General features: G+C 47.4%; 1 protein-coding gene across 1 annotated transcript in view; it reads left to right on the top strand.

Annotated features, from left to right (window-relative positions):
* The window catches only part of MEGF6 (multiple EGF like domains 6), a 155,737-nt gene that overhangs the window by 103,092 nt on the left and 25,825 nt on the right, over nucleotides 1–26,820 (top strand). Inside the window, exons 6-21 of the mRNA XM_056865531.1 lie at nucleotides 797–922; nucleotides 3,548–3,670; nucleotides 4,313–4,435; nucleotides 5,591–5,728; nucleotides 8,429–8,551; nucleotides 11,506–11,628; nucleotides 12,247–12,414; nucleotides 13,895–14,026; nucleotides 15,839–15,967; nucleotides 19,675–19,803; nucleotides 19,956–20,090; nucleotides 20,676–20,810; nucleotides 22,545–22,670; nucleotides 24,422–24,553; nucleotides 24,917–25,045; nucleotides 25,799–25,930. Of these exons, the coding sequence (XP_056721509.1) occupies nucleotides 797–922; nucleotides 3,548–3,670; nucleotides 4,313–4,435; nucleotides 5,591–5,728; nucleotides 8,429–8,551; nucleotides 11,506–11,628; nucleotides 12,247–12,414; nucleotides 13,895–14,026; nucleotides 15,839–15,967; nucleotides 19,675–19,803; nucleotides 19,956–20,090; nucleotides 20,676–20,810; nucleotides 22,545–22,670; nucleotides 24,422–24,553; nucleotides 24,917–25,045; nucleotides 25,799–25,930 (2,103 nt within the window). The remainder of the gene's footprint in view (nucleotides 1–796; nucleotides 923–3,547; nucleotides 3,671–4,312; nucleotides 4,436–5,590; nucleotides 5,729–8,428; nucleotides 8,552–11,505; nucleotides 11,629–12,246; nucleotides 12,415–13,894; nucleotides 14,027–15,838; nucleotides 15,968–19,674; nucleotides 19,804–19,955; nucleotides 20,091–20,675; nucleotides 20,811–22,544; nucleotides 22,671–24,421; nucleotides 24,554–24,916; nucleotides 25,046–25,798; nucleotides 25,931–26,820) is intronic.

Here is a 26,820-nt window from a genome sequence, read left to right as displayed (position 1 = left end):
TCCTAAGAGCCTCCTGGCCCTTCACAGAGTCTGTATCTTTCAGGTTATTGGTTACGATTCACAACAGACTTCTGGTGTACGTTCCAGCAGCCATGCTTAAAAAACCAAGGAAGCTTCAAAGCAAAGCCACCGAGAACCTCGCTGCAGTGTGCTTTTTCCAGCAGGAAGAAACCAGAGTATTTTAAGAAGGGAACTCTAGATGAGCTTTGGGAGTCGGAGGGAGGGAGAAAGGGATGCTTTCGTAGGCGTGGCTTTCCAAAGCTGAATGGAGTCGAAAAAAGCAAGAGCCCAGTAGCACCTTAAAGACCAACAAAATTTCTGGCAGGGTATGAACTTTCGTGAGCCACATCTCACTTCTTCAGATACAGTTAGAAGAAGAGGAGTTGGTTTTTATATGCCAACTTTCTCTACCACTTAAGGGAGACACAAACCGGCTTACAATCACCTTCCCCTCCCCACAGCAGACACCTTGTGAGGTAGGTGGGGCTGAGAGAGCTGTGACTAGCCCAAGGTCCCCCAGCTGGCTTCGTGTGTAGGAGTGGGGAAACAAATCCACCAGATTAGCGTCCGCTGCTCATGTGGAGGGGGAATCAAATCCGGTTCTCCAGATCAGAGTCCACCGCTCCAAACCACCACTCTTAACCACTATGCCACGCTGGCTCATACCTTGCCAGAAATGTTGTTTTTACCCCACCCTTCCTCCAAGCTGTGCTCATGGTCTGCCTGCCTTTCTTTTACCCTAACCAGCCGTTCTTTTCTCTTGCTCTAATCATGTCGACCCTGTTCCATTTCCTAGCCATCAACACCTGCTCCATCAACAACGGCGGATGCGAACACGATTGTGTGCAGCTCACCGTCTCCCAGCACCAGTGCCAATGCCGACCCAGCTACCAGCTGAAGGAGGATGGGAAGCACTGTGTCGGTGAGTTCCCCTGGCCTTCGAGGACATGGAACAAAACAGAGAGAGAAGTCCCAGGTGTCGAATTCCTGAATGTCCATCCTCAGCAGTCTAAATTTTTCATCAGAAATGTGCTTTTTTGCAATGGTCTTGTGTTTTTGTGTGGACTGTCACACTCGCTCTGAGCTTCATGGACCGCTGGTTTAGTTTGGCATAAGGAAATTTCATACATCAGGACTTGTTGGCTCGTTTAAAAGCTTTTGCTTTCCCATCTGTTGAGGCGAAGATTCTGGAAGAGGCTAATGATAATACGTTCTGTAGTAAAGTTTCAAGTCATAATACAAGAGATACAATTAGAAGATTAGCAATTAAAAAAAAAAACCTGGCGACCTGAGATCCAGTATTTTTAAAGCTTCAGGAAGGGAAGGGGGACAAAATCAACTAAAAACGGGATAATCAAAAATGTTGGAGCTTAAAGCTCTAAAGACTGGGTACCAGGCAGATAGTTGTAGGGAGGGCTTTCAACATGTAGGCATGCTGAGATAATATAATAACACTGGGTATATTGGCCAGGCCCTGACATGGATTGCCCAGGCTAGCCCAGTCTGGGAAGCTAAGCAGGGTCAGGTCTGGTTAATACTTGGATGGGAGACCACCAAGTAAGTTCAGGGTTGCTACGCAGAGGCAGGCAATGGTAAACCACCTCTGTTCATCGCATGCCTTGAAAACCCACCAGGGGTTGCCATAAGTCAGCTGTGCAGCTGTGACCCAATGGCAGTATATATAAGCCCAATAATCCCAAATTTAGCAGCTCGCTGGCTGGTCAATATATATTTGTCAATATATATATGAAATTAAATCAAAAGAGTTTCCTTCTAGACATTAGGAAGAATTTTCTAACCGTTAGAGTGGTTCCTCAGTGGAACAGGCTTCCTCGGGAGGTGGTGAGCTCTCCTTCCCTGGAGGTTTTTAAGCAGAGGCTAGATGACCATCTGTCAGCAATGCTGATTCTGTGACCTTAGGCAGATGATGAGAGGGAGGGCATCTTGGCCATCTTCTGGTCACTAGGGGTGTGGAGGGGGGAGGTAGTTGTGAATTTACTGCATTGTGCAGGGGGTTGGCCCTGGTGGTCCCTTCCAACTCTATGATTCTGTGATCTCCAGTGATTTGCTAAATTTGTGCTTCCTCCAAAAGTGAATTTTGACACTCTGAAGGAGTAGTCCTAAGCAGGTCTACTCAAAAGTGAGTCCCAGCTTTTGCAGTGGGGCTTACTCTCAGGGAAGCGTTGTTCAGGTTGCACTGTGTTTTCTTAATATGTCCCTCTGAATGGATGGGTGAGGTTTGTTCTTAGAATCCCCGCATATTTTCAGACAGAGAGACGGATGAGTGGTTCAGGAAATGGTTAATCATTCACCACAGTCCCCTGAGGCCAGATGCTCCAGTTGGCTTGCTGACTCGCATTAGAAGTGAACGCCAATTGTACACATTTCTATCCCTTCGGACACCTTCTATGGGATTGTTTTGGCTGTGGAGCATGGAGAGGAGAAACCCAGCCAACCCAAACGAAACTGTATCAGGTTGGGAGGCTCCAGCAGCAGCGAGGCAGCGGCGTTAGAGATATCCAAAGTTATTTTGCTTCTCTTCGCTATCTCAGGTGGGGGGCAGCTGGATCTTCTCGGCTGGGATGGCGGAGATAAGGGAGAGGAAGGGGAGGGCGCTGACGGGGAGACGCTCCCGAGACTGCGGCACTCGGGAGCCGCCAAAGGACGTTTGAAATTGCATCTCTTTTGGCATGAGGGTGGTGGCAGATCTCTCATGTAGAGGTATTTGAAAGGACTTGGCCTTGATCTTCTCCCCTGGATATTCGTATTGGGACGGGGGGATAAACGGCTGCCAGTGTTCTGCCGGGAAGGCTGCTGCATATTCCCTTTTCCAAGAACCCCACACCACATACATAACTTCTTCTTTTTTTGCAAATGAGGCAAAAATCCTCACTCAAGCATCTTGCATCTGCTGCCATCCTCTGCAAAGCAGAGCCTTGCCTACTTTGCCAGAGACACAAAGAGAGCCAGAGTGGTGTAGTGGTTAAGAGCGGTGGTTTGGAGCAGTGGATTTTAACCTGGAGAACCGGGTTTGATTCCCCACTCCTCCACATGAGCGGCAGATGCTAATCTGGTGAACTGGGTTGGTTTCCCCACCCCTACACAGGAAGCCAACTGGGTGACCTTGGGCTAGTCACAGCTCTCTTAGAACTCTCTCAGCCCCAAATACCTCACAAGGTGTCTGTTGTGGGGAGAGGAAGGGAAGGAGATTATACTGAATCAGACCTTTGCTCCACCCAAGTCAGTATTGTCTACTCAGACTGGCAGCAGCTCTCCAGGGTCTCAGGCAGGGGTCTTTCACATCACCTACTCACCTAGTCCCTTTAACTGGAGATGCCGAGGATTGAATCTGGGACCTTCTGCATGACAATCAGAGGCTGTAACACTGAAGACCAGACCTGAAGGCCCTCCCCCCCACCAGCTTTTTGCTGTAACAGACCTATTGTGGCATATTCCGTGGCTTTTGGCTGGATCAAAAATGGAAACCAGACGAAGTCCAGAGGAATCCCCCCATCAAGCAGCTGACATGTTCTCCTTGTCTTTCTAGTAAGAAACCCATGTGCCGACCGGAATGGAGGCTGCATGCACAAATGCCAGAATCGCCGCGGGGTGGCACACTGCGAATGCCACGCTGGATACAGGCTGGGGCATGACCACAAAGGATGTGAAGGTATGGGCCACATTATGATAGCTTTGTGCAAACAAGCCAGAAGTCATCCTAGGGTGTGTGTTTTTTGGGGTGTGTGGGGGAGGAGAATGCCAGGTTAATCTTGGCGGATGTTATAATTAGAGGTTGAGTCTGGTTTTAAAGGATGATAAATGAGCCTTCAGCTGCTCAGGAAGATAACGCTCCCAAAAACACCCCAGTTACTTCCTGTTCCAGCAGTCCGTCCTTGATAACCTATGAATTGTGTGGCGGGACTCTTTAAAATATTTTCTTGACACTTTTTTTTTAAAGTCCCACCCCCACCCCAACTCTGGGCCCAGAAGAAACAATGCAAGAGGGGTTCCAAGATGCTGAAATAGGGTTGTCAGCCTCCAGGTACTAGCTGGAGATCTCCCACTATTACAACTGATAGAGATAAGTTCCCCTGGAGAAAATGGAAGCTTTGGCAATTGGACTCTGGCATTGAAGTCCCTCCCCTCCCCAAACCCCTCCCTCCTAAGGCTCTGCCCCAAAAACCTCCCGCCGGTGGCAAAGAGGGACCTGGCAACCCTACTTGTTGTGCTAGTGTGTGAGTAGGTGGAATGACTCGCTGGAGAAAGAACGGGATGCAGATAAATAACCTTTCCCTGTATTCCCTCCTTCCAGATATAAATGAATGTGTGGCTGGGCTGGCCACGTGCGTACACAATTGCCTGAACACCCGCGGTTCCTTTAAATGCACTTGCAATCCAGGCTACGAGCTCGGGTCGGATGGCAAGCAGTGTTATCGTAAGTATCTGCCCATTTCTGTCCTGTCAAAATATAAGGCTGAGATTGCCATTGTGCCTTACAAATCTGACCATGTGTAATGAGGGGAGGAGCTCCCAGTACTGAGAGCCAGCATGGCGAAGTGGTTAAGAGCGCCGGACAGCTTGAAGGCCAATTGTTTAGCTATGGCACAGGGTTTTGTGAGACAGCGCCCACTTCATGGGATGCAAGAAATGTTGCATTCAGCTGGCAGAGTGATTTATACCCAAAGCTACAAACAGAAGAAGGGCAGGGGTGCGGGGAGTTATTAGGCAGAGAGGGCAGAAAACCCAGACAAAGTGAGTGATACTACACTGCAAAGCACAGGTAGAAACAAGACCCAGTCGGAAGAGTAAGTGATCCTCTCAAAGAGGGTGGGGACTAGGGCTGTTGATTTGGTAAAAACCAAACCGAAAAAATACCGAAACAATGCAAATTCAGTAAAATTCGGGTTCGGGTTTACCGAGTCCGCAAAATCCGGGAGGTTGGGAAAGCTGAATTTGCCATTCCTGAAAAAGCCGGATAAAAAGCCGGCTTTTTCGGGAACGTCTTTCCGCGGCTCCTGAGGGGGGGGGGCATTTTTGCAGGTAGAGGTCCTAGATTTTCAGGGTAGCTAGAAGGGACTCTCCTTGCAAGAACCCCCAAGTTTGGTAAAGATTGCCTAAAGATTTTCTAATATTGCCAATGCTTTTCAATGGAGGAAGATGGGGGCAACCCCTTCCAGACCCCATAACTCCAGACCCCCTGACCCAATCTTTACCAAACTTGGGGGTTCTTACAAGGAGAGTCCCTTCTAGCTACCCTGAAAATGTGGGACCTCTACCTGCAAAAATGCCTCTCAGGAGCCGCGGAAAGCCGCAAAAAGCTCCCATAGGGTTTAAATGGCCAAATTTTTCAGGAAACCCGAATTTAAAGCTGAATTCCTACCTTTACCTGTATAGGAAATTCAGCATTTGGGTTTCCCCCCAAAAAAGGGACAAAAAACCCGAACCCAAATTTTACTGGGTTTTTTTTTCAACAGCCCTAGTGGGAACTACTACCAACAGCTAACGAATTACTGAACTAGGATGAATGTAAAAAAATGCACATACAACTGTAAGGAGGAGACATTCTCAGAGTGTTTTGTTGCCTTTCCAGGAATAGAAATGGAAATTGTGAACAGCTGCGAGACCAACAACGGTGGTTGCTCCCACCTTTGCCGTCACACAAGTTCCGGCCCTGTCTGCGCCTGTAACCTGGGGTATCAACTGGACGAAGACCAGAAAACTTGCATTGGTAATCGAATAACTGAACTGGTAATTAGTTAGATGAAGAACCGATCCCCCTTTACCGAGAAGGCGCATCGAAGTGATGGCTGACGGTGTATCTTTTTCCGTTTTGCTCCCATGTGAACTGTCCCAACAGGGCTGTTCCTGTATTCTCATTTACTGACACGTGGGACAAAGATGTTAATGTACAATGTGCCCAACATAATAGACCACATACATTTTTCAACCAACCATTTGTGCATTCCTCTGCGTTGGGGACCCTATTTGGGTGGAAAAGTGGCATAGAAATATGTTAAATATTTAAATAAGTTCTGATTCCTTTCCCTACATGAGAGCTCAGAAAACATGCTGGAGACTGAACCTTGTGCATACAAAACGTTTGCTCTGCTCCAGAGCTATGAGGACTCCCATGTGTGAACTGACCACACGAAGTTGCTTTGTACTGAGTCAAAGTAGGGGTCCCTATAGCCAGAACCATCTGTTCTCATTAGTAGCAGTTACACATGAAGCTGCCTTATACTGAATCAGACCCTTGGTCCATCAAAGTCAGTATTGTCCACTCAGACTGGTAGCGGCTCTCCAGGGCCTCAGGCAGAGGTCTTTTTACTTGCCTAGTCCCTTTAACTGGAGATGCTGGGGATTGAACCTGGGACCTTCTGCATTCGAGCAGATGCTCCACCACTGAGCCACAGCCCCTCCCTCTCGTGCAAAGGTTTCCCCCCCACACCTCTTTGAATGGGAATTGCCAGGGGTTGAGCCTAGGACCTTCTGAATGCAAAGCAGCAGGACCGTAGCTGGGGGGGGGATGGCGAAGGGGGCAGCCGCCGCCCCTGTGGCATGCAGAGAGGGAGGCAGGACTGCCTCTCCTACCTGGCACAGAGGCTCCTGTAGGAGAGGTGGTTCTGCTGCCCCCTCTGCACGCCACAGGGATGGTGGCTGCCCCCCTCAACCCTTTTAGTTACGTCCCTGCAAAGCAGGTGATCTGTCACTGAGCTATGGGCCTTCCCAGTTTGTCCTGGGGAGAGGCCATGGTTCAGCGGTAGAGCCTCTGCTTGGCATGCAGAAGGTCCCAGGTTCCATCCCCGGCATCTCCACTTAAAGGGACTAGGCAAGTCGGTGATGTGAAAGACCTCTGCCTGAGACCCTGGAGAGCCGCTGCCGGTCTGAGTAGACAATCCTGACTTTGATGGACCGAGGGTCTGATTCAGTATAAGGCAGCTTCGTTCATGTGTCCTGCAAGAGGAGAGGCCAAGAAATGTATCTTCACATGCATCCTTTATGCAGAAATGTATCCACAATGGTACATACATCTGTTAGGTGCTGTCAAGGCACCTGATAAGGCAGCTGACGTAATAGCGATCCCAACAGGGAGCTTTCAAGGCAAGGGAGAAGCAGAGTTTTGCCACTGCCTTATCCACAACGGTACTCCTTCGTTAACAACGCTAGCAGAATGATCGACAATCTCCTGGCCTCCGTCTGTGAGCAAAATTCCAAAACGCAGATCCCCATGTGGTCGTAGGCTGCCTGCCGGACAGAGCCCGTGTGCGGGGAAGTGTGCATGTGTAAACAGCCTGATTGCAAACGTCTGCGTTTAATTTCATACCAGGCCGTACCGAGTCCCGTTCAGGCAATTAACCTAATCAGCAGCTCTCCACAGATCTTTCCAGCCAGGCATTTCCTGCACTGGGAACTGGCTTAGCGAGAGTTTAATTTTTTTTATGCGCTGGATGTATCTCAGCTGCTCATGCCAAGCGCGGGCCTGTGTAAGTCTGTGCCTTGACCGGCTGGGGGAATCTTCAGAGGATCGTTAAACCCAATCCTGTCTGCATCCTTCCTACATTCAAGTTGTAGATTTTGCAAATGAGGTTTCTCAGCTTTCCCCATGTCTGGAGCAATCACTCTGGATATTTTACTGTATCATTCTCTCTATGTATATGGCCAGAAGAGGGAAGTCAGCGCTGTCCCATATTCAGTGCAATTGACTACTTCTATTCCAAGCATTGCAATTCACAGAATGTCTATAGAGATAACCAAAGTTCTGTTCTTTAAAGTTTAAAAAAGTTCCTAGTTGGATCTACCAAAGGTCCCTTTACTCCAGCAGCTTGGTTCCAGTAGCAGACGGTTTCTGGGATGCTCATAATCAGGGCTTGAAGAAAACAGACTCTCACAGCGTTTGGTACTGTGAAGCAGGTTTGAAACTGAGGTTCCATTGAATTGCCATTGCCTTATCCTCCATCAGTAGAAAAGAGCAAGAGTCCAGGAGCGTCTTAAAGATTAACAAAATTTCTGGAAGGATGTGAGCTTTTGTGAGTTACAGCTCACTTCTACAGATCTGGGCCAGACTTCTGTCCCCTCCTTTGTTACAGATATTTAAACCTGGGCTTGGCCAGAAGCACCAGCCTTTTGCCATGAATTGAAGGGCAAAGGTCACAAGGCTCTTGGCCCTTTGCTGGTAGCCCTTGATTTACAACCTGTGGCCCTTTGCTGGTGAGACGGGCCAGTGGATCCAGGACCAGTCCAGGATGTTGGAGTATTGTACTATTTATTTGCAGAAACTCTATTTGGGGGGTTATTTTGTACGCTGCTTTGGGCCCCTTGCTGGAAAGAAGAGCAGGGTTAGAAAGACTGAAATAATAAATAAACGAACTGGTATCCCTTTCTTACGATGCCAGTAGACCCACATATTTTCATTTCCTTGTTTCTCCAGATACAGACGAATGTAGTGCCGGTTCTCACTGCTGCCAGCAGGAATGTTACAATTACCCTGGAGGGTACGAGTGCATTTGCTACGCTGGCTACCGACTGAACACGGATGGCTGCAGCTGTGACGGTAGGAAGGGGGGCCCACGTGGGCTCCAGCTGCTGCCAGAGGGACCACCGTGGGGCTCAGAAACTGAAGCTCGGCATTCTTGCATTCGTTTCGGTTTCTGGTAAATCCACAGCCTAGGGAGCTGTAAACACAATCGGCATCATGTGCTGCCTGTTCTTGGTGTTTGGTACGAGAAGAACACAGCAAGCTGAAGCGGATGAACTTATAAGATGCCGTAGGTGAAGGCTGGGGGTATCTCGGGTTGCCCACCTCCTGGTGGGGCCTGGAGTTTTCCTGGAATTACAACTGATCTCCAGACTACGGGGATCAGTTCCCCTGGAGAAAATGGCAGCATTGGAGGGTGGACTCGATGGCTTTATACCCCGCTGAGGTTTCTCCTCTTCCCAGACTCCAAGATCTCCAGGAATTTCCCACCTATAGTTGGCCACTGTAGGGATACACTTTGGGGTCAGGAATCAGTTTTCCTCCAGGCCAGATTGACCAGGGATCATGGAGGGTTTTTGTTGCCATCTTCTGGGCATGGAACAGGGGTCACTGGGGGTGTGGGGGGAGGTATTTGTGAATTTCCTGCATTGTGCAGGGGGTTGGACTAGATGACCCTGGCGGTCCCTTCCAACGCTATGATTCTATCATTCTATTCTGTTATTCCATGACCTGTCATCCAGGTCAGCTAAGGGCCCTGAAGCACACGGGGGATGGGGGCTGAAAATGGAGATCTCTGAGACATTTTGTTCTAGTCAGAAGGTGGGAAGGGTGTTGTAAAGGATGCTTGTAAAGGGAACAGACTTCCTCAGGAGGTGGTGAGCTCTCCTTCCCTGGAGGTTTTTAAGAAGAGGCTAGATGGCCATCTGTCAGCAATGCTGACTCTATGACCTTAGCAGATCATGAGAGGGATCTTGGCCATCTTCTGGGCATGGAGTAGTGGGAGGTAGTTGTGAATTTCCGGCATTGTGCAGGGGGTTCTATGATTCTAATTCATTTTTCATAGGCTTGATTCTGCAAGCCATGATTAGGAAGCTGTTCCTGGTTCTTTCAGCTAGATGGGATGTTCTATTTGAGGCTTTTTTGGACAGTCCTCAGCAAAAAAAAAACTCAGCATTTTTCCCCCAAGAGTCTTTCAATGCGTAGAAAGACCCAGCTCAAGGGAGTTCCACCAGCATCGCCGGCCACTTCTCTGCCAGCTCCCCTCTTCTTCCCTGCACACACTTTCACAAATTTGTAAAGCTGCAGCGCTCAGGTGAGACAGGGAAATGGCTGCCCGTAGGGCTGCTAGAAAACCTGGGAATTCTCCTACACTTTATGACTTTCTGCAGTGAAAGTTTCCATACATGCTTGGAGTCTCTGTTGCCACCAGGAATTCTCAGAGCTATGTTTTTTCATTCTTCCTGGTCAAACAGAGTTTGGGGGTTTCCAAGGTGGGCCAGCTGATTTCGGAGCCAATGCCTCCATTTTTGAACACATTCTACCCTTACTCCCAAATAGAGGGGGTTACCGCACTTTGTATTCCCAGCGATGTATTAAGAGTTTGAAAATGTTATTAAAAACATCGTTTTAAAAGGGTTTTTGGATACCAGGGCTTATAAATGGTTGGAAGACGTCTTCCCAGCTAAAGGGGCCAATCAAAGTGTGAACAGTATTTTTTGTAACGTTTTCAAACTCTTAATACATCAGTGGGAATACACAGAAAGTGTGAACAGTATTTTTTATAACATTTTCAAACTCTTAATACATCGCTGGGAATACAAGTGCGGTAACCCCCAGAGATGTCGGGGAAATTGCTCTTGTTTTCTGATCCTTTCAGTGGATTTCCAAACCTCCATTCTACAAATTAAGCCAGATGTCCAGGAAGGAAATTTCACATACTCCTTGAGAGCCTTACATGAACACATGAAGCTGCCTTATACTGAATCAGACCCTTGGTCCATCAAAGTCATTATTGTCTACTCAGCCCGACAGCAGCTCTCCAGGGTCTCAGGCAGAGGTCTTTCACATCACCTACTTGCCTAGTCCCTTTAAGTGGAGATGCCGGGGATTGAACCTGGGACCTTCTGCATGCCAAGCAGATGCTCCGCCACTGAGCCACAGCCCCTCCCAGAGAACCTTGCTCTCTTCTTTCTTAGGACTGGTTCACCCATGTTAACCAATGATTTGGCCTTCCTTCAGTTCGTTAGTTGATGACCCTTACTTTAAACGTATGAATGACCTTTAGAGTAGCTAAATATGAAGCTGCCATATTGGTCCATCAAGGGGAGTATTGTCTACTCGGACTGGCAGCAGCTCTCCAGGGTCTGAGGCAGAGATTTTTCACATCTCCTGCTGCCTGGTCCTTTTAACGGGAGGTGCCGGGGATTGAACCTGGGACCTCCTGCATACAAAGCAGAGGCTCTTCCACTGAGCCATAGCCCCTCCCCACATTAGAAGATTAGAAAAAAAAGAGCCAGTTCCCTGATATCTCTATTTGAGATGCAGCCATTTCTCAAGGTTAGAGCGCATGCAGAAAATGCCTGTGATTGATGAACATTAATTTGTTTGGAAACTGTCTTGTTCTTTCTGTTTTCTGGTCCCATACAATTTTGTGTGAGTGTGTGTGTAAAGTGCCGTCAAGTCACAGCCGACTTATGGTGACCCCTTTTGGGGTTTTCATGGCAAGAGACTAACAGAGGTGGTTTGCCAGTGCCTTCCTCTGCACAGCAACCCTGGTGGTCTCCCATCCAAATACTAACCAGGGCTGACCCTGCTTAGCTTCTGAGATCTGACAAGATCAGGCTAGCCTGGGCCATCCAGGTCAGGGCCCCATACATTTTTAGCTGTTTTATATTCCATTTTAGGGCCTGCAGATTTTTTAATGTAATGACCGCTGGGATTTCTCAGGAGTTGGTGACATGCTTTAAAGGGAACCTACCCCAGGACTGGATACTATTTTTTTTAACCTTTTCTTTCCTCCCACGTCAAAGATGTGGACGAATGCTCTTCAAATAATGCCGGCTGTGAACACTCATGCCAGAACTTGGTGGGTTCCTATCAGTGCAGCTGTCAGACTGGATACAAACTGGAAGATGACCGACGGAGCTGTAGTTGTAAGTTTCTGTTCTCCCATATGGACCTGCTGTCCGGTAGAGGTCAAATATGAATAAGCCTACAGTAGTACTTCTCACCAAAAAGTATTATTAAATACAATTGTGGATTTCTGGCAAATCTCTTTAAATTACACAAATCAAAATACTGGTTGTCAATTCACCAGGTCAAGTTCCAAAATGAACGTATACTTACAAAACAGTTTCAACGAGTATTTTTGAATATCAACTTGTAACTTGGATTTGTTGAATTTACCCATAATTTGAACTTGTTGAAATTGTTTTGTAAGCACATGTTCATTTTGGAACTTGGCCTGGTGAATTAACAACCTGTATTTTGATTTGTGTAATTTAAAGAGATTTGCCAGAAATCCATGATTGTATTTAATTGATTTATTTGATGAGAGGTAGGTTTATTCATATTTGATATTTTTAGTACCTTTATTCCCCCTTGGGTTTAGTGTCCAGTAGAGATCGCCAGATCTCAGAGGCCAGATTTTGTACTTAGTTTTTTTTTAAAAATTGCTAATGATTTCCTGGTTCCTGATCTCCAAACCTTGCTGCCTGTCATCCTCCTCTGAGTGGTCTGCTTTAACTGAAAATGGTTTGCTCTTTGCGTAGTGCTTGAAGAATCGGTAGAGGCCCTGGATGGTCGCCGGCCTGTCATTCGGCCCCTCCCCCACGTGGCTATCCTGCGGGAGGAACTCACCCAGCTCTTCGAGGATGAGTACGACGAGGAAGAGGAGGAGGCAGAAGCCAGGGGGGAGCACACCCTGTCTGAGAAATTTAGTAAGCGTTTTGCAGTTGAACAGAGTAACAAATGTCTGCCTTCTTTTTTTTTCTGCCATGGATCTTACATGCGTACAATCACCAAACATCAAGTTATTCTTCTCTGTTTCTTAGGGGGGTGGGGGAAATGCTGTATTATTTTAAAAGCTAAATCTTGGCAGCAGAAGATAAAAACATCACACAGAATTAGTTTTCCCCCCATAAAGCCATGCAAATATTTTTTATTTATTCCAATCGTGACAGTTTCTTGGATGCAAAACTGAAAACTGTTTTAAAATGCATGCAGTTTTCCATGCGAATAACCAGCGTTGTGTTTCCATTGCAGGTCAGTGCCATCACTCGGTTCAGACATAACTTGGTGTATTTGAATTGTGGTTAGTTTGGGAAACCAGGATTCGGCTTGCAGGTGATTGCTCTACTTAAGGACTGACGGACTCACATTCTGTCTGTATCTGAAGAAGTGAGCTGTGGCTCACGAAAGCTCATTCCCTGCCAGAAATTTTGTTAGTCTTTAAGGTGCCACTGGACTGTTGCTCTTTTCTGCTGCTACAGAAAGACTAACACAGCTTCCCATCATGATCTAACTATTCTTAGTCAGGGTTTGTCAAGCCGGAATCTGAAACCATGGTTTCATGTAGCTTTTTTTAAGCACAGTCTTAACTGATTCAGAGTCATTTATTAATACAGCAAATGCCATTAAAATTCATATCAGTTACAGAATTAAAACTGGAGAATATACAGTAGCTAAAACTATGGGGTGTACAAGTCATAGACAGTTTATATAATGTAAACAAACCTCGAATTAATAAAACATTCTCTATTTTAAGTTAAATTGCCAAGCCCCAGCTTTCTCTGGCGGATCTTATATATTGGGGCACAGAATTTTGCTACTTGCTTCACCATCTGGTTTGACCCATCCTATAGGAGACTCCTCAGCCTCCTTTCCTTGGAGCTATCCTTTATGAGATCAAGGAGAGGGGAAATTAGCCTGCATCGGACTTCCTGGTAGAAAGAGCACCTTTCACGCAGCCCAACTAATGCACTTTCAATCCATTTTCAATCCACTTTGAAGGTGGATTTTACTATGAACTGGCAAAATCCTCTTGCAAACGATGGTTACAGTGCAGTGAAAGTGGATTGAAAGTGCATTATTTGGGCTGTGTGAAAGTGCCCATATTTTTAACATGATTGGCAAATGCAGACATTGTGGCTTGTTTTCCGGCCCCGTCTCCCTGGCTATAGAGTGACGATGATGAAACCAGCATTCCTTGAGGCAAACCAGGATTTCGGCTATCGTCTGCAAGCTGAATCCTGGTTTCCCAAACTAACCACCATGCAAATACACCAAGTTATGTCTGAACCAAGTCATGGTATTGACCTGCAACGGAAACACAACGCTGGTTATTCGCATGGAAAACTGCACGCATTTGAAAACCATCCTTCAGGGATTCTCCGTCACGTGCCCTTTAATGTCTTGTAGTCTGCTTGGATGACACTTTTGGCCATGATTGTAGCCTGACCTGCGACGACTGTCAATACGGGGGGATATGCAACGAGGACCGGACCGGCTGTGACTGTGCGGACGGTTGGAGTGGAATCCTCTGCAACCAGAGTGAGTTGAGTTGAACAATCGAGCCCCAGGACCGGGAGGTTCCGTATTTTATAACCTGTTGAAGTATTTCTTTCCAAAAGCCTACCAAAAGAAAGAAGCGTCAAGGGCCCAACCAGCTCAAAATAGCATCGGAGATGCTGACGTGCCTCCATTGGCCCATCGCCCGCCTTCCACCATGTTTTCCTTGGCATGAACCAAGGCGGCAGTTACCAGACAAAATCCCCAATAAAGTCGCGGGGAGGTTGTTACTGTATCTGCCTCGCGGGAATCCGGTGTGCAAGTCCGGATTTCCACGTGTGTGCCGATCTGGCGTTAGATCTGAGGTTTTTGCACTCAGACTGAAGTTATAAGCCTATCGCTGGTGAATTAGAAATACCTCATGCCTAAAAGCTAATGAACTATTTAAGGTACTAATGGGAATCTTTGGGATTCTGTCTTTCAGCTCAATGTCTGGCCCGAAAGCTGTTGGCAGTGAGAGATTTTTTTCCTCTTGGGCCTTTTTGATCTGTGGGCCGAAGTGATTCATGCCCCCTCCTTCCTTTATTAACTGATGTTCCATTTTGGAAAAAAGAGGCTTCTGTTTTCTGAATCCAGCTTTCCTCAAAATATCCTTTACTTTCTTTAAAATCTGCAAATTCGCATTGCTTTAGACTCATGCGGCATTACACTGTGTATTCAGTACTTTTATTCCTTTAGGCCGGCCACTATTTCATTCATTTTTACAAAGGCTGTATCAGGTTGGCCTGTACTATCATATTGCAGGTAATGGCTAGCATAAGGCTCCCTAATGAATTCGTAACAAGGTGAGATTTGGAAAAGGTGGATTTTCTGACTGACAGCTCGTGCATCTGAGGAAGTGGGATCTGTGTGTGTGTGTTAAGTGCCGTCAAGTTGCTTCCGACTCATGGCGACCCTATGAATGAAAGTCCTCCAAAATGTCCTGTCTTTGACAGCCTTGCTCAGATCTTGCAAATTGAGGGCTGTGGCTTCCTTTATTGAGCCAATCCATCTATGGTTGGGTCTTCCTCTTTTCCTGCTGCCCTCAAGGGGGCTCTAACCCATGGAAACTCTTAGTCCTAAACATACTCTGTTAGTCTTAAATATAATCTGTTAGTCCTAAACATAATCTGCTAGTCCTAAACATGTCACAGCTCTGAGGAATAAACCACTTTACTACATATGCCATTATCTAGATATTTAGACAAGACAATATTTTAACGATCACAGACACCAAGGGGAGATCCTACCAATAAGTGTTAGTCATGACAGCCAAGATCATTCAGAGGCGGCATAACTCTATATACTAAGTCCTAATAACAACCCAATGAGCCCCGTGGTGCAGATTGGTAAAGCTGCAGTGCTGCAATCCAAGCTCTGCTCACGACCTGAGTTCGATCCCGACGAAAGTCAGTTTCAGGTAGTCGGCTCCAGGTTGACTCAGCCTTCCATCCTTCCGAGGTCAGTAAAATGAGTACCCAGCTTGCTTGGGGTAAAGGGAAGATGACTGGGGAAGGCACTGGCAAACCACCCCGTAAACACAGTCTGCCTAGCAAACGTCGGGATGTGACGTCAGGAATGACCCAGTGCTTGCACAGGGGACCTTTACCTTTACTTTTTAATGACAACCCAACAAAGGAAAAGTCATCACTCCCCCTCTTGTGATCTTCCTAACTGGCCATGGCTGGAAACAGATGACTGGGCTAACCATGCTCTGATCTCATCCATCAAAGCCTTTCCCCTCTCCTTTGGCTCACAGTAGCTTTCTTGCAGGCCTCGGTGCTCTTCGTCTGTCATGGTTTCCCTTTTTTGCAGCCTGCCCAGAGGGCACGTTTGGCAAGAACTGCAGCTTTACCTGCCTCTGCCAAAATGGAGGCACGTGCGATCCAGTGACGGGGGCCTGCCGTTGCCCACCTGGAGTCAGTGGACAGCTGTGCGAGGATGGTGAGTCCGAGACTTCTGATGTGCTGCTAGCAGTGTGGTGTGTCTCACTTTACCTATCCTCAGAAGGCTGTTTGATTTATAATCTCTTTAGGAGGGCATGATTAGCTCTAATGGTCTTAAGTTACAAGAAGGAAGACTTAGGTTGAATATTAGGAGAAACTTCCCAGTGATGAGATTGGTTTGACAATGGAACCAGCTGCCTTGGGTGGTGGGTGGGAAGTCCTTTGTTTGAGATCTTCAAGCAGGAGCCAAACACCTGTCTGTCAGAGACACTGTTGCTTTGGGATTTCCTGCATGGTGCTAGATTAGGGCTGCCAAACCCTGGTTGGGGCGGGGAATCCCCTGCCCCGAATTCACATTCCCTGCCACCATGTGGAGCAGCAGCAGCAATGGAAATATTAAAAAATTAAAAACTGACCAGTGTTTCCACCACAATGACATAACTTCCAGGGAATACCTGGAAGGGATGGAGATAGCTCTAGGAATCTTCATTTTACTATTGAGCTACCCCGATTAGGCGCCTGCGATGCTGGAGTCCCCGACTCGGTGGATCATATCCTATTGGACTGCTCATTCCACAGCAGATCGCACTATTTAATGTTTAGCCACCTGCCAGATTCTCGAAGCACAAGACCAAGAAGTGATCTAATTCGCTTCCTCCTGGCAGACCAGGACAGGAATCTCACTGCTTCAGTAGCCTCCTTTCTATCTACAGCCCTCATTGAGAGAATCTCCAAAGATCATCCGATTCAAGAGCGCTCAAGCACGCCACAAACTTTTAACTCCAATTGATAAACTATCTTTTTTAATGAATCATAATGATAATGATTTTATCCTATTCTTTTATGCCGGCTGTATGGCGGGTTTTACTATTTTTAAGATGCCAATAAAGGTATTGTATTGTATTGTTGTACTATAGAGCTACTGTTCTACCTGCGATTCCTAGAGCTACTTCCCTTGCTTCTAGGTAAATTTGGTACTGCCGTTGCTTCTGTATAGGGGGTTGGAAGGCCTGGTAAGAATGTTCAGGAAGGTACTATTTGGATAAACAAAAGCAGTGACATCATAATGTGGGCGACGCCCCCCTCCCACACCGTTTTCCAGTCCCCCCCTCCCGCTGATTGCCATACCTGGCAATCCGATGCTAGATGCAGAGTATGGCACATACCTTTCAACCACGGAACTCTGATTCTGTATACTTGCTGTAGAGAACATCAGTGAAACACTCATGTATAAATGCCACATAAAATACAACTTGGCGTTATGTGGAGCCAGCTTTAAAAGTCCAATGATTAGGAACTTCAAAAGTCCAATGATTTGTGGGCTTCCTGGAGGCACCTGGTTGGCCACTGTGTGGACAGACTGCTGGACTTGATGGGCCTTGGTCTGATCCAGCAGGGCTTTCCTTATGTTATTATGGAGGAGTGGGTTACCCATGGCTACTAGTCAAAATGAATACTAGTCATGATGCATACCTATTCTGTCCAGGATCAGAGGCGCATGCCTGTTATATTCAGTGCTGTGGAACACAGTCAGGTCAATGCTGCTGCAGTCGTCTTGTTTGGGGGCTTCCTAGAGGCACCTGGTTGGCCACTGTGTGAACAGACTGCTGGACTTGATGGGCCTTGGTCTGATCCAGCATGGCCTTTCTTATGTTCTTATGTTCTTAATCATGGGCAAATTAGTTTTGTCTGATTCCGCTAATTGTGCTTCCACGACTGAGCAGCCATCTTCACCTAAGCCAATGGGTTCTTTATCTACGGACAATCCCATCGGTACCAAATTTTTGTGCTATGAAATGGCAGTTAGCAACATTTCCCTGCTCCCGCTGTTGGAAGTAACCATGTTTGATGGACGTGGTCCCTGAAACTTCGGAAACGAGAGGTAAATAAACGAAATCCATTGCAGTGACTTCACACGAGTGGTTAGGAACATATGGAACCTATCTGATGGGAAATGCAATTCAAGCAAAGTAAAAAAGGAGTTCAAAAGGCAGTTGAAGTTTCAAAGTTTTGTTTCTTTGCCTTAGGAAGGCATCTGTGTATAGGGGGTCGGAAGGCCTGGTAAAAATGTTCAGGAAGGTACTGTTTGGATAAACAAAATTAAAACCTTGCTCGCTGGCCCAGAAGATCCTTCCTGCTCCCTTCCCCTCTGATGTTCTTATCAGATGGAAGAAGAAGGCTTTGCCTGTTTTGTTTGAGGCAGCTGGCAATGCTCTCTGCTCTTGCCATAGATCTGGCGTGTGCTCCATTGCATAATGTGAGCGCACTGTAATGCGCACTGACTGAGCGGTTCAAATAGCCCTTGTGAGTTGTTGGATGGGGTTATTTATAGAAATGTTGAAAAGCATTCTCCTTTCCCCCCTGCAGATACTTCTGCATTCATGACGTGGACATGGAATTCTGAGGGATAATTCTTGAGAAAAGATTGAGATTTTTTTTCTGTTTAGAAAAGCTTAGTTAAGGGAAAAAACGTGACGGAGGGATGTGACAGAGATTTTTAAAATTATTCACGTTGTGAAGAAAGAAGAAGAGTTGGTTTTTATGTGCCGACTTGTTCTACCTTTTAAGGAGAATCAAACTGGCTTACAATATCCTTCCCTTCCTCTCCCCACAACAGACACATTGTGAGGTAGGTGGGGCTGAGAGAGTTCGGAGAGAACTGTGACTAGCCCAAGGTCACCCAGCTGGCTTCATGTGGAGGAGTGGGGAAACCAACCCAGTTCACCAGATTAGAGTCCGCTGCACATGTGGAAGCGTGGGGAATCAAACTAATCTGGAGTCCACCACTCTTAACCACTACAAAATACTGGTGTAGATGGGCGAGGGGGTGGGAACAATATTTTCCCTTCTCCCGTCATACTAGAACTTGAAGACTTCTCGAAAAATTGATAGGTGGTAGATTCAGGCCAGACAGACAGAAGAAAGTCTTTTACATATGGCGTAATTACTTGCTGCCACAAGGTACAATAAGGGCCACCACAGAAAATGTCTGAGAGAGATTAGAAAAAGAGAGATTAGGTACAATTCATGAAGGGTAGATCAACCAATTTCTATTTGCCATGATATCTAAATGGAACTGCAGTGCACAAAAGTAGTATACCTCTGAGTAGTATACCTCTAAGAACCATCAATCAATAATTTATTTGCAGTCATGGACCATCAAATAAAGCAAATTTGCATAGTTAAATAGTATAGGATAAAAACAAATTCAAAGAGGATTTGCTATTAAAATGGTTAAAAATGGCAAGATTATCAAGATGCATAACTAATTAATATCCAAAAAAATACTAAATGTGGGTAAAATTAAAATGCTTGATAATATCCTAAAATTACAATCTGTAGGATCAAACAGTCTTCATTCTCTATTTCCTTGGCTATTGTAGGTTCTTAAGCGAACTCTGCCTGATTTTAATAGCTAGGCAAGCAAACCTGGCCATGTTTGCAGATAAGTTAGCCATTGTATCCGATAGGAGGAGGGCTAAGTGTCGCTTTCTTAAAGGTCTGGAGTGCTAAGAACAAGCAAAGGTGTTGACCATAGACCTTGAGAGAGAAAAATGAACATTACGAATAGGGTGAATTTCATTTTCCGAGCGCATTATTTACCAAGTCCACAGTACCAGCAGGCCTGGCACGAACTCTACAAGTGGTACCCTTTCTGGTTTTGCCCACCAGTACAGCAAGCCCGCGTGATCTTCTCTTTTTCAGGATGCCCGAAAGGATTTTTTGGGAAGCACTGCAGGAAGAGGTGCAACTGTGCCAACAGGGGGCGCTGCCACCGGGTTTACGGGGCCTGCCTCTGTGACCTCGGCTTGTATGGGCGGTACTGTCATCTAGGTAAGCCCGTTCTGCCATTCATTCTTGGAGGAGGCGTGGGTCCGGGCAACCCTCTTGGCATTCGTGGCTGTCATTTGTTTGTAAAATGTCCTTCTTTTCTTCAGCCCGTTTACTCTTTTTACTGCTTCTCCCCGCTCCCTCCTCCATCTTAGCTTGTCCAAAGTGGGCCTATGGGGCAGGCTGCTCCGAGGAATGCCATTGTGTGCAGCAGAACACCCAGGAGTGTGACAAGAAAGACGGCACCTGCTTGTGTAAAACTGGTTACCATGGTAGAAAGTGCCAGACAAGTAAGTTTCCTCCTCTGAGATACTTGGATTCAAGGGTACCAGTCTTATTTTATTTTATGTGCCACTTTTGGTATTCAAAAATACCATGAATATTCAAAAATACATGAATACCATGTGCATGGTATTCATGCACATTACGTTGCTGCAATCCTTACAGTGCTCCTGTAAGGCAGGCCAGTATTCTTATCCAGAGAGCCAACGTGGTGAAGTGGTTAAGAGCGGTGGTTTGGAGCGGTGGACTCTGATCTGGAGGACCGGGTTTGATTCCCCACTCCTCCACATGAGCGGCGGAGGCTAATCTGGAGAACCGGGTTGGTTTCCCCACTCCTACACACGAAGCCAGCTGGGTAACCTTGGGCTAGTCACCGCTCTCTCGGAGCTCTCTCAGCCCCACCTACCTCCCAGGGTGTCTGTTGTGGGGAGGGGAAGGGAAGGCAGAAGAATGCTGCTGCAGTTGTCTTGTTTCTGGGCTTCCTAGAGGCACCTGGTTGGCCACTGTGTGAACAGACTGCTGGACTTGATGGGCCTTGGTCTGATCCAGCATGGCCTTTCTTATGTTCTTATGTTTCTTGTCATTATTTTCAGAGTGTGATTCAGGCCATTATGGTGCCGGGTGCAGGAACAAATGTGATTGTCCTTCTGGGGCTCCTTGTGACCACGTGAGTGGAGAGTGTCAGACAGAATGTGCGGCGGGCTACCATGGGAAGAACTGCAGTCACGGTAAGGAGCTTATGCAAAGTGGAGAGTGACAAAAGTCTTACTGGCCAGCGTGGCGTAGTGGTTAAGAGCAGTGGTTTGGAGCAGTGGACTCCGATGTGGTGAACCGGGTTGGTTTCCCCACTCCTCCACACGAAGCTAGCTGGGTGACCGTGGGCTAGTCACACTCTCTCAGCCTCACCTATCTCACAGGGTGCCTGTTGTGGGGAGGGGAAGGGAAGGTAATTGTAAGCCAGTTTTATTCTCCCTTAAGTGGTAGAGAAAGTTGGCACATAAAAACCTCCTCCTCCTCCTCTTCTTCTTCCTCTTCCTCTAGAGAGACCAAGTCTTCTTCTTCTTCCTCTAGAGAGACCAAGTCTTCTTTTTCTTTTTCTTCTTGTTCTTCTTGTGTCTTGTTCTTGTTCTTCTTCTTCCTGATTGCCACTCTTTCATGGAGCATCATGCTGGAGCAATTTGGCTAATGGGGGGTGGGGGAGTTGAAGGCATGGAAAAAAGGTGGTGGAGCCTTAAGTCCTCAGGAAAGGCTTGCAGGAAATAATGTACATTTTTATGGCAATATTGGGCTCTGGCCTTCTATACGAAATCTGGAACCGATTAAAAAAAACACTAAGCCGTGCATCTGCCACCAATTAGCTCAAAGGAAAGAATGCACAAAATCGATGCCGCTGTTGCTTTAAATACTAACCGGTGTCCATCTCTTCCCCCCCCCCCTCGGCCTCTATGTCTTTGAAATCCTCGTGTTCTCATCTGTTTGTTTAGAACATCTCGAGTCCAGTTCAAACGTAGCGGCTCATGAGCAGGGGATCTCCCATTTGGATGCCAAGCACCCAGGGAGATGCAGCGACCTCATTATGTCTGAAACTGCTTCATGAGGATAAAGTAATTGGGGAAAGAATGGTACCCAGCTACCACTAGCAAAAATGATGAACCATCATTCTCCAAATCACCCAAATGTCCCCCCGGACCCAGAAATCATAGAATCATAGAGTTGGAAGGGACCACAAGGGGCATCTAGTCCAACCCCCTGCACAATACAGGAAATTCACAACTACCTCCCCCCACACACACCCAGTGACCCCTACTCCATGTCCAGAAGGTGGCCAAGATGCCCTCCCTCTCATAAACTGCCCAAGGTCATAGAATCAGCATTGCTGACAAATGGCCATCTAGCCTCTGCTTAAAAACCTCCGGGGAAGGAGCGCTTACCACCTCCCGAGGAAGCCTGTTCCACTGAGGGTCCGCTCTAACAGTTAGAAAATTCTTCCTAAATAACTAGATGTGTTGCAAAATATCTCGCAATAGTAGTTTCTTTTAAAGTTTCGTTGAAATGATTTTATTGCTGATTATATATGAATTGGATGGGTCTCTGTATTTTCTTATGTGCTAACTGGAGGTATTATCTGTTTTGTTGTTTATATTTGTAATATTACAATGTTTTGATTGTAAGATTTTATCATGTTTTAATGTTGTTTTATCAATTACGTATTCTTCACGCTCAAGATCTTTGGTCCTGTGAGCTTAACGATAAAGGAAAGCAAAAGGTCCCCCCGCTTTTCAGCCTGAAATCAGTGGGGTGAGATCGAGGGGCGGGGGGTGCATTTTAGTTCATGGGAACCCAACCAGATGGAAGGAGGGGAGCGCCACATCTCATCAGTGGAGAATTTGGCTATTGAGCTCAGTTGGGTTAGGCTAACCCAATTGTTCGCTCTCTCCCTCCCCAATTATTTCGCTTTATAGAATGTACCAAAGGGAAATACGGGGTGAACTGTTTGCAGACTTGTTCCTGTAATGGCTCGCCATGTGACCGGTTCACGGGGAAATGCCAGTGTGTGGCTGGGAAGACTGGAGTGGACTGTGGCCAAGGTGAGTCTCCAGACATCTGGCAGTCAGAGCCTGACAGCTGTTTAGCAGACAGAAAGAAATGTAGTTGTCCCCCTCCCCCCGGCTGTTGAGTCCTTTCCGCTGTGCAGCTTTTGAGGTTGAGGATCTCAAACTGTGCGGGTGGATCAGGAGGTTAGGAGGTAGAAGTGGCCATGAAAAAGAACCCATTGCTATATATTGTACTGCGTAGCATCATAGAATCATAGAGTTGGAAGGGACCACCAGGGTCATCTAGTCCAACCCCCTGCACAATGCAGGAAACTCACAACTACCTCCCCCACTCCATGCCCAGAAGATGGCCAAGATGCCCTCCCTCTCATGATCTGCTAAGGTCATAGAGTCAGCATTGCTGACAGATGGCCATCTAACCTCTTCTTAAAAACCTCCAGGGAAGAAGAGCTCACTACCTCCCAAGGAAGTCTGTTCCCTTTACAAGCATCCTTTACAACATCCCTCCCACCTTCTGACTTGAACAAAATGACTCCGAGATCTCCATTTTCAGCCCCCATCCCCCGTGTGCTTCAGGGCCCTTAGCTGACCTGGATGACAGGTCATGGAATAACAGAATAGAATGATAAAATCATAGAGTTGGAAGGGACCGCCAGGATCATCTAGTCCAACCCCCTGCACAATGCAGGAAATTCACAAATACCTCCCCACACACACACCCAGTGACCCCTACCCCACGCCCAGAAGGTGGCCAAGATGCCCTCCTTCTCATGATCCTCCTAAGTGTAGAGTGCTATATATTGTACTGCATAGTGTAGGGGATAGGTTGTTGGACTGGGATCCAGGAGACCCGGGTTTTAATCCCCACTCTGCCATAGAATTTGTTGGGTGACCTTAGGCCGGTCACACCCTTTCAGCCCAGCCTACCTCACAGGGTGGTTGTGAGGATGAAACAGAAGAGGGGAAAACAATGTCTTTGCCTGCTGCTGGAAAATCCAAATGTATGGCCCCAGGGAGAGAAGGAGACTATATCACTCCTGGGGGGGATCACATCCACTGTACAAGCTCTGTGTGAGCTCAGCATCTGCCTTGATGGAACTTGGAAATGCAGATAGCAGTGCTGGAATTACTGGATTGCATGAGTCCCTTTGGCCACTCATTTCCTTCTGCATCCCCATTGCCGCTGCCTTTCCCTGTCCGTGGGCCGGTGGGCCTCTTGTCGGTTTTGGCTTTTTCAGATCTCCATCCCTGGCCAACTTTCTTGACGAGGACATTTTATAGGAGCTAGTTAGTGAGCTGAACACATGAAGCTGCCTTATAATGAATCAGACCCTTGGTGCATCAAAGTCAGTATTATCTACTCAGACCGGCAGCGGCTCTCCAGGGTCTCAGGCAGGGGTCTTTCACATCACCTACCTGCCTAGTCCCTTTAACTGGAGATGCCGGGGATTGAACCTGGGACCTTCTGCATGCCAAGCAGATGCTCTACCACTGAGCCACAGCCCCTCCCATATATGTTGGCTCCATATATCTTTAAGTTGGGTCCAGTTTTATGCTTCTACTTGTGTGTTCTAACGTCGATGTATTTATATGTATCTTTATGATATATTGTCTTCATTGTTGGAAGCTGTCCTGAGTATAAGTTTTATAAATCACCATTATCATCATCAAGGTTCCCCTTCTTTGCCCATCCTCCCCACATAACCTGAGCACTAGCAGGAGGAGAACCAGAAGTCACTGCTGAGCTGGATCTCTAGGACTCTCTCTCTCTCTCTCTGGTTCAGATTGCCCTGAAGGTCACTGGGGACAGGGATGCCAGGAAATCTGCCCAGAGTGTGCCAATAAAGGTCGCTGTGACCCCACCATGGGTGTCTGCAGGTGCCGTCCTGGATACACAGGCAGCCGCTGCCAAGACGGTAAGTCCCTTACGTCACATTTTAAATGGTGAACTCTTTGGGGTAGGGCCTTTTACAGCACCACGCGCAAGGACGGGGGTTGATAATAAATGGCTTCCTGTTTCCAGCGTGGTGTAGTGGTTAAGAGCAGTGGACTCTAATCCGGTGAACCGGGTTTGATTCCCCCACTCCTCCACATGAAGCCAGCTGGGTGACCTTGGGCTAGTCACATTTCTCTGAACTCTCTCAGCTCCACCTACCTCACAAGGTGCCTGTTGTGGGGAGAGGAAGGGAAGGAGATTGAAAGCCGGTTTGATTATCCTTAAAAGGTAGAGAAAATCTGCATATAAAAACCAACTTTTCTTTTTCCTCCTCCCTTTGCAGTGTGTCCCCCTGGCTGGTTTGGGCAGGATTGCCAAATGCCCTGCAACTGCGGGAACAAAGGCTACTGTCACCCAGAGTTGGGGAAGTGCAGCTGTGCTCCGGGATGGACTGGCTACAACTGCCAAAGAGGTAGCGAGCTCTCTCCCTCTGTGTCCTGCAAAGGGCATTCCCCGCTCATCTGAGGTCGCTTTGCTCATCACTTTAATCTGCTCTGGTTAGACCTCACCTAGAGTGTTGTGTTCAGTTTTGGGCACCACAATTTAAGAAGGATGTAGACCAAGCTGGAACGTGTCCAGAGGAGAGCAGCAAAGATGGTGAGGGGTCTGGAGACCAAGTCCTATGAGGAAAGGTTGAAGGAGCTGGGTATGTTTAGCCTGAAGAGGAGAAAACTGAGAGGGGATATGATAACCATCTTCAAGTACTTGAAGGGCTGTCATATAGAGGATGGTGCCGAATTGTTTTCTGCTGCCCCAGAAGGTCGGACCAGAACCAACGGGTTGAAATTAAATCTAAAGCGTTTCAGTCTTGACATTAGGAAGAATTTTGTAACAGTTAGAGCGGTTCCTCGGTGGAACAGGGTTCCTCGGGAGGTGGTGGGCTCTCTTTCCCTGGAGGTTTTTAAGCAGAGGCTAGATGGCCATCTGTCAGCAATGCTGATTCTATGACCTTGGGCAGTTCATGGGAGGGAGGGAATCTTGGCCATCTTCTAGGGGTCACTGGGGGTGTGGGGGGGAGGTAGTTGTGATTGTCCTGCTATGATTCTGTGAGGTCCGCGCCCTGATGCATTGCCGTGACCTCTTGCCAGAGAGGTTTCCCCCCCCCTTTGAGTAATGAAACGTCCCTTCCTCCCAATCTGCTGTTGCAACGCGGTCTCGTTTTCAGCCTGTGACGTTGGCCGCTGGGGTCCTGATTGCGTTCACGCCTGCAACTGCAGCAACAGTGACTGGAGCTGCAACCCTGTGACGGGACAGTGCGTCTGTGAAGCTGGCTACACGGGGGCCCGTTGTGATGAGAGTGAGTGTGGCCTTCGGGTCTTCCCCCCATCGATTGTCTGTCGAGCCTATGGTGCACCAAGGATGCGCTGGCGGAAATGCGGTCATTTCCTGGCCAACAGAGAGGGCGAGGTTGGGATCCCTGCCAGTGTGGTGTAGTGGTTACGAGCGGCGGACTCTAATCTGGAGAACTGGGTTCAATTCCCTTATCCTCCACAGGAAGCCTGCTGGGTGACATTGGGCTAGTCACCGTTCTCTCTGAACTCTCTCAGCCTCACCTACCTCACAAGGTGTCTGTTGTGGGAAGGGGAAATGAAGGAGATTGTAAGCTGCTTTGAAACTTCTTAAAGGTAGAGAAAATCGGGGTATAAAAACCAACTCTTCTTCTTCTACCTCCACCTCCTCCTCCTGAGGAAACAGTTCCCAAACAAGGGAACCAGCACTCCCACAAAAAAAGACATTGCTTCAGAAGAAGAAGAATTGGTTTTTATATGCCGACTTTCTCTACCACTTAAGGAAGAATCCAACCAGCTTACAATCTCCTTCCCTTCCCCTCCTCACAACAGACACCCTGTGAGGTAGGTGGGGTGGAGAGAGCTGTGACTAGCCTAAGGTCACCCAGTTGGCTTCATGTGGAGGAGTCGGGAAACAAATCCAGTTCACCAGATTAGCGTCCTCCGCTCATGTGGAGGAGTGGGGAATCAAACCCAGTTCTCCAGATCAGAGCCCGTAGCTCCAAACCACTGCTCTTAACCACTGCACCATGCTGGCTATCCAGTGTAGGGCCCCGCCCAGATGGCCTTAATGTGCAATAACACAGGGTCAGCATCACCAGCCAGCACTTTGGGTAGCTTCCAAAGGCCCTGGGCCCCAGAACAGGGTGACAATTGTCAGCTGGCAGATACACGACAA

Source organism: Euleptes europaea, chromosome 19 (assembly GCF_029931775.1).
Source record: "Euleptes europaea isolate rEulEur1 chromosome 19, rEulEur1.hap1, whole genome shotgun sequence".
Lineage (NCBI taxonomy): Eukaryota > Metazoa > Chordata > Lepidosauria > Squamata > Sphaerodactylidae > Euleptes > Euleptes europaea.
Note: the sequence above shows the minus strand (reverse complement) of the source record. Positions and strands in the feature narration are given on the sequence as shown.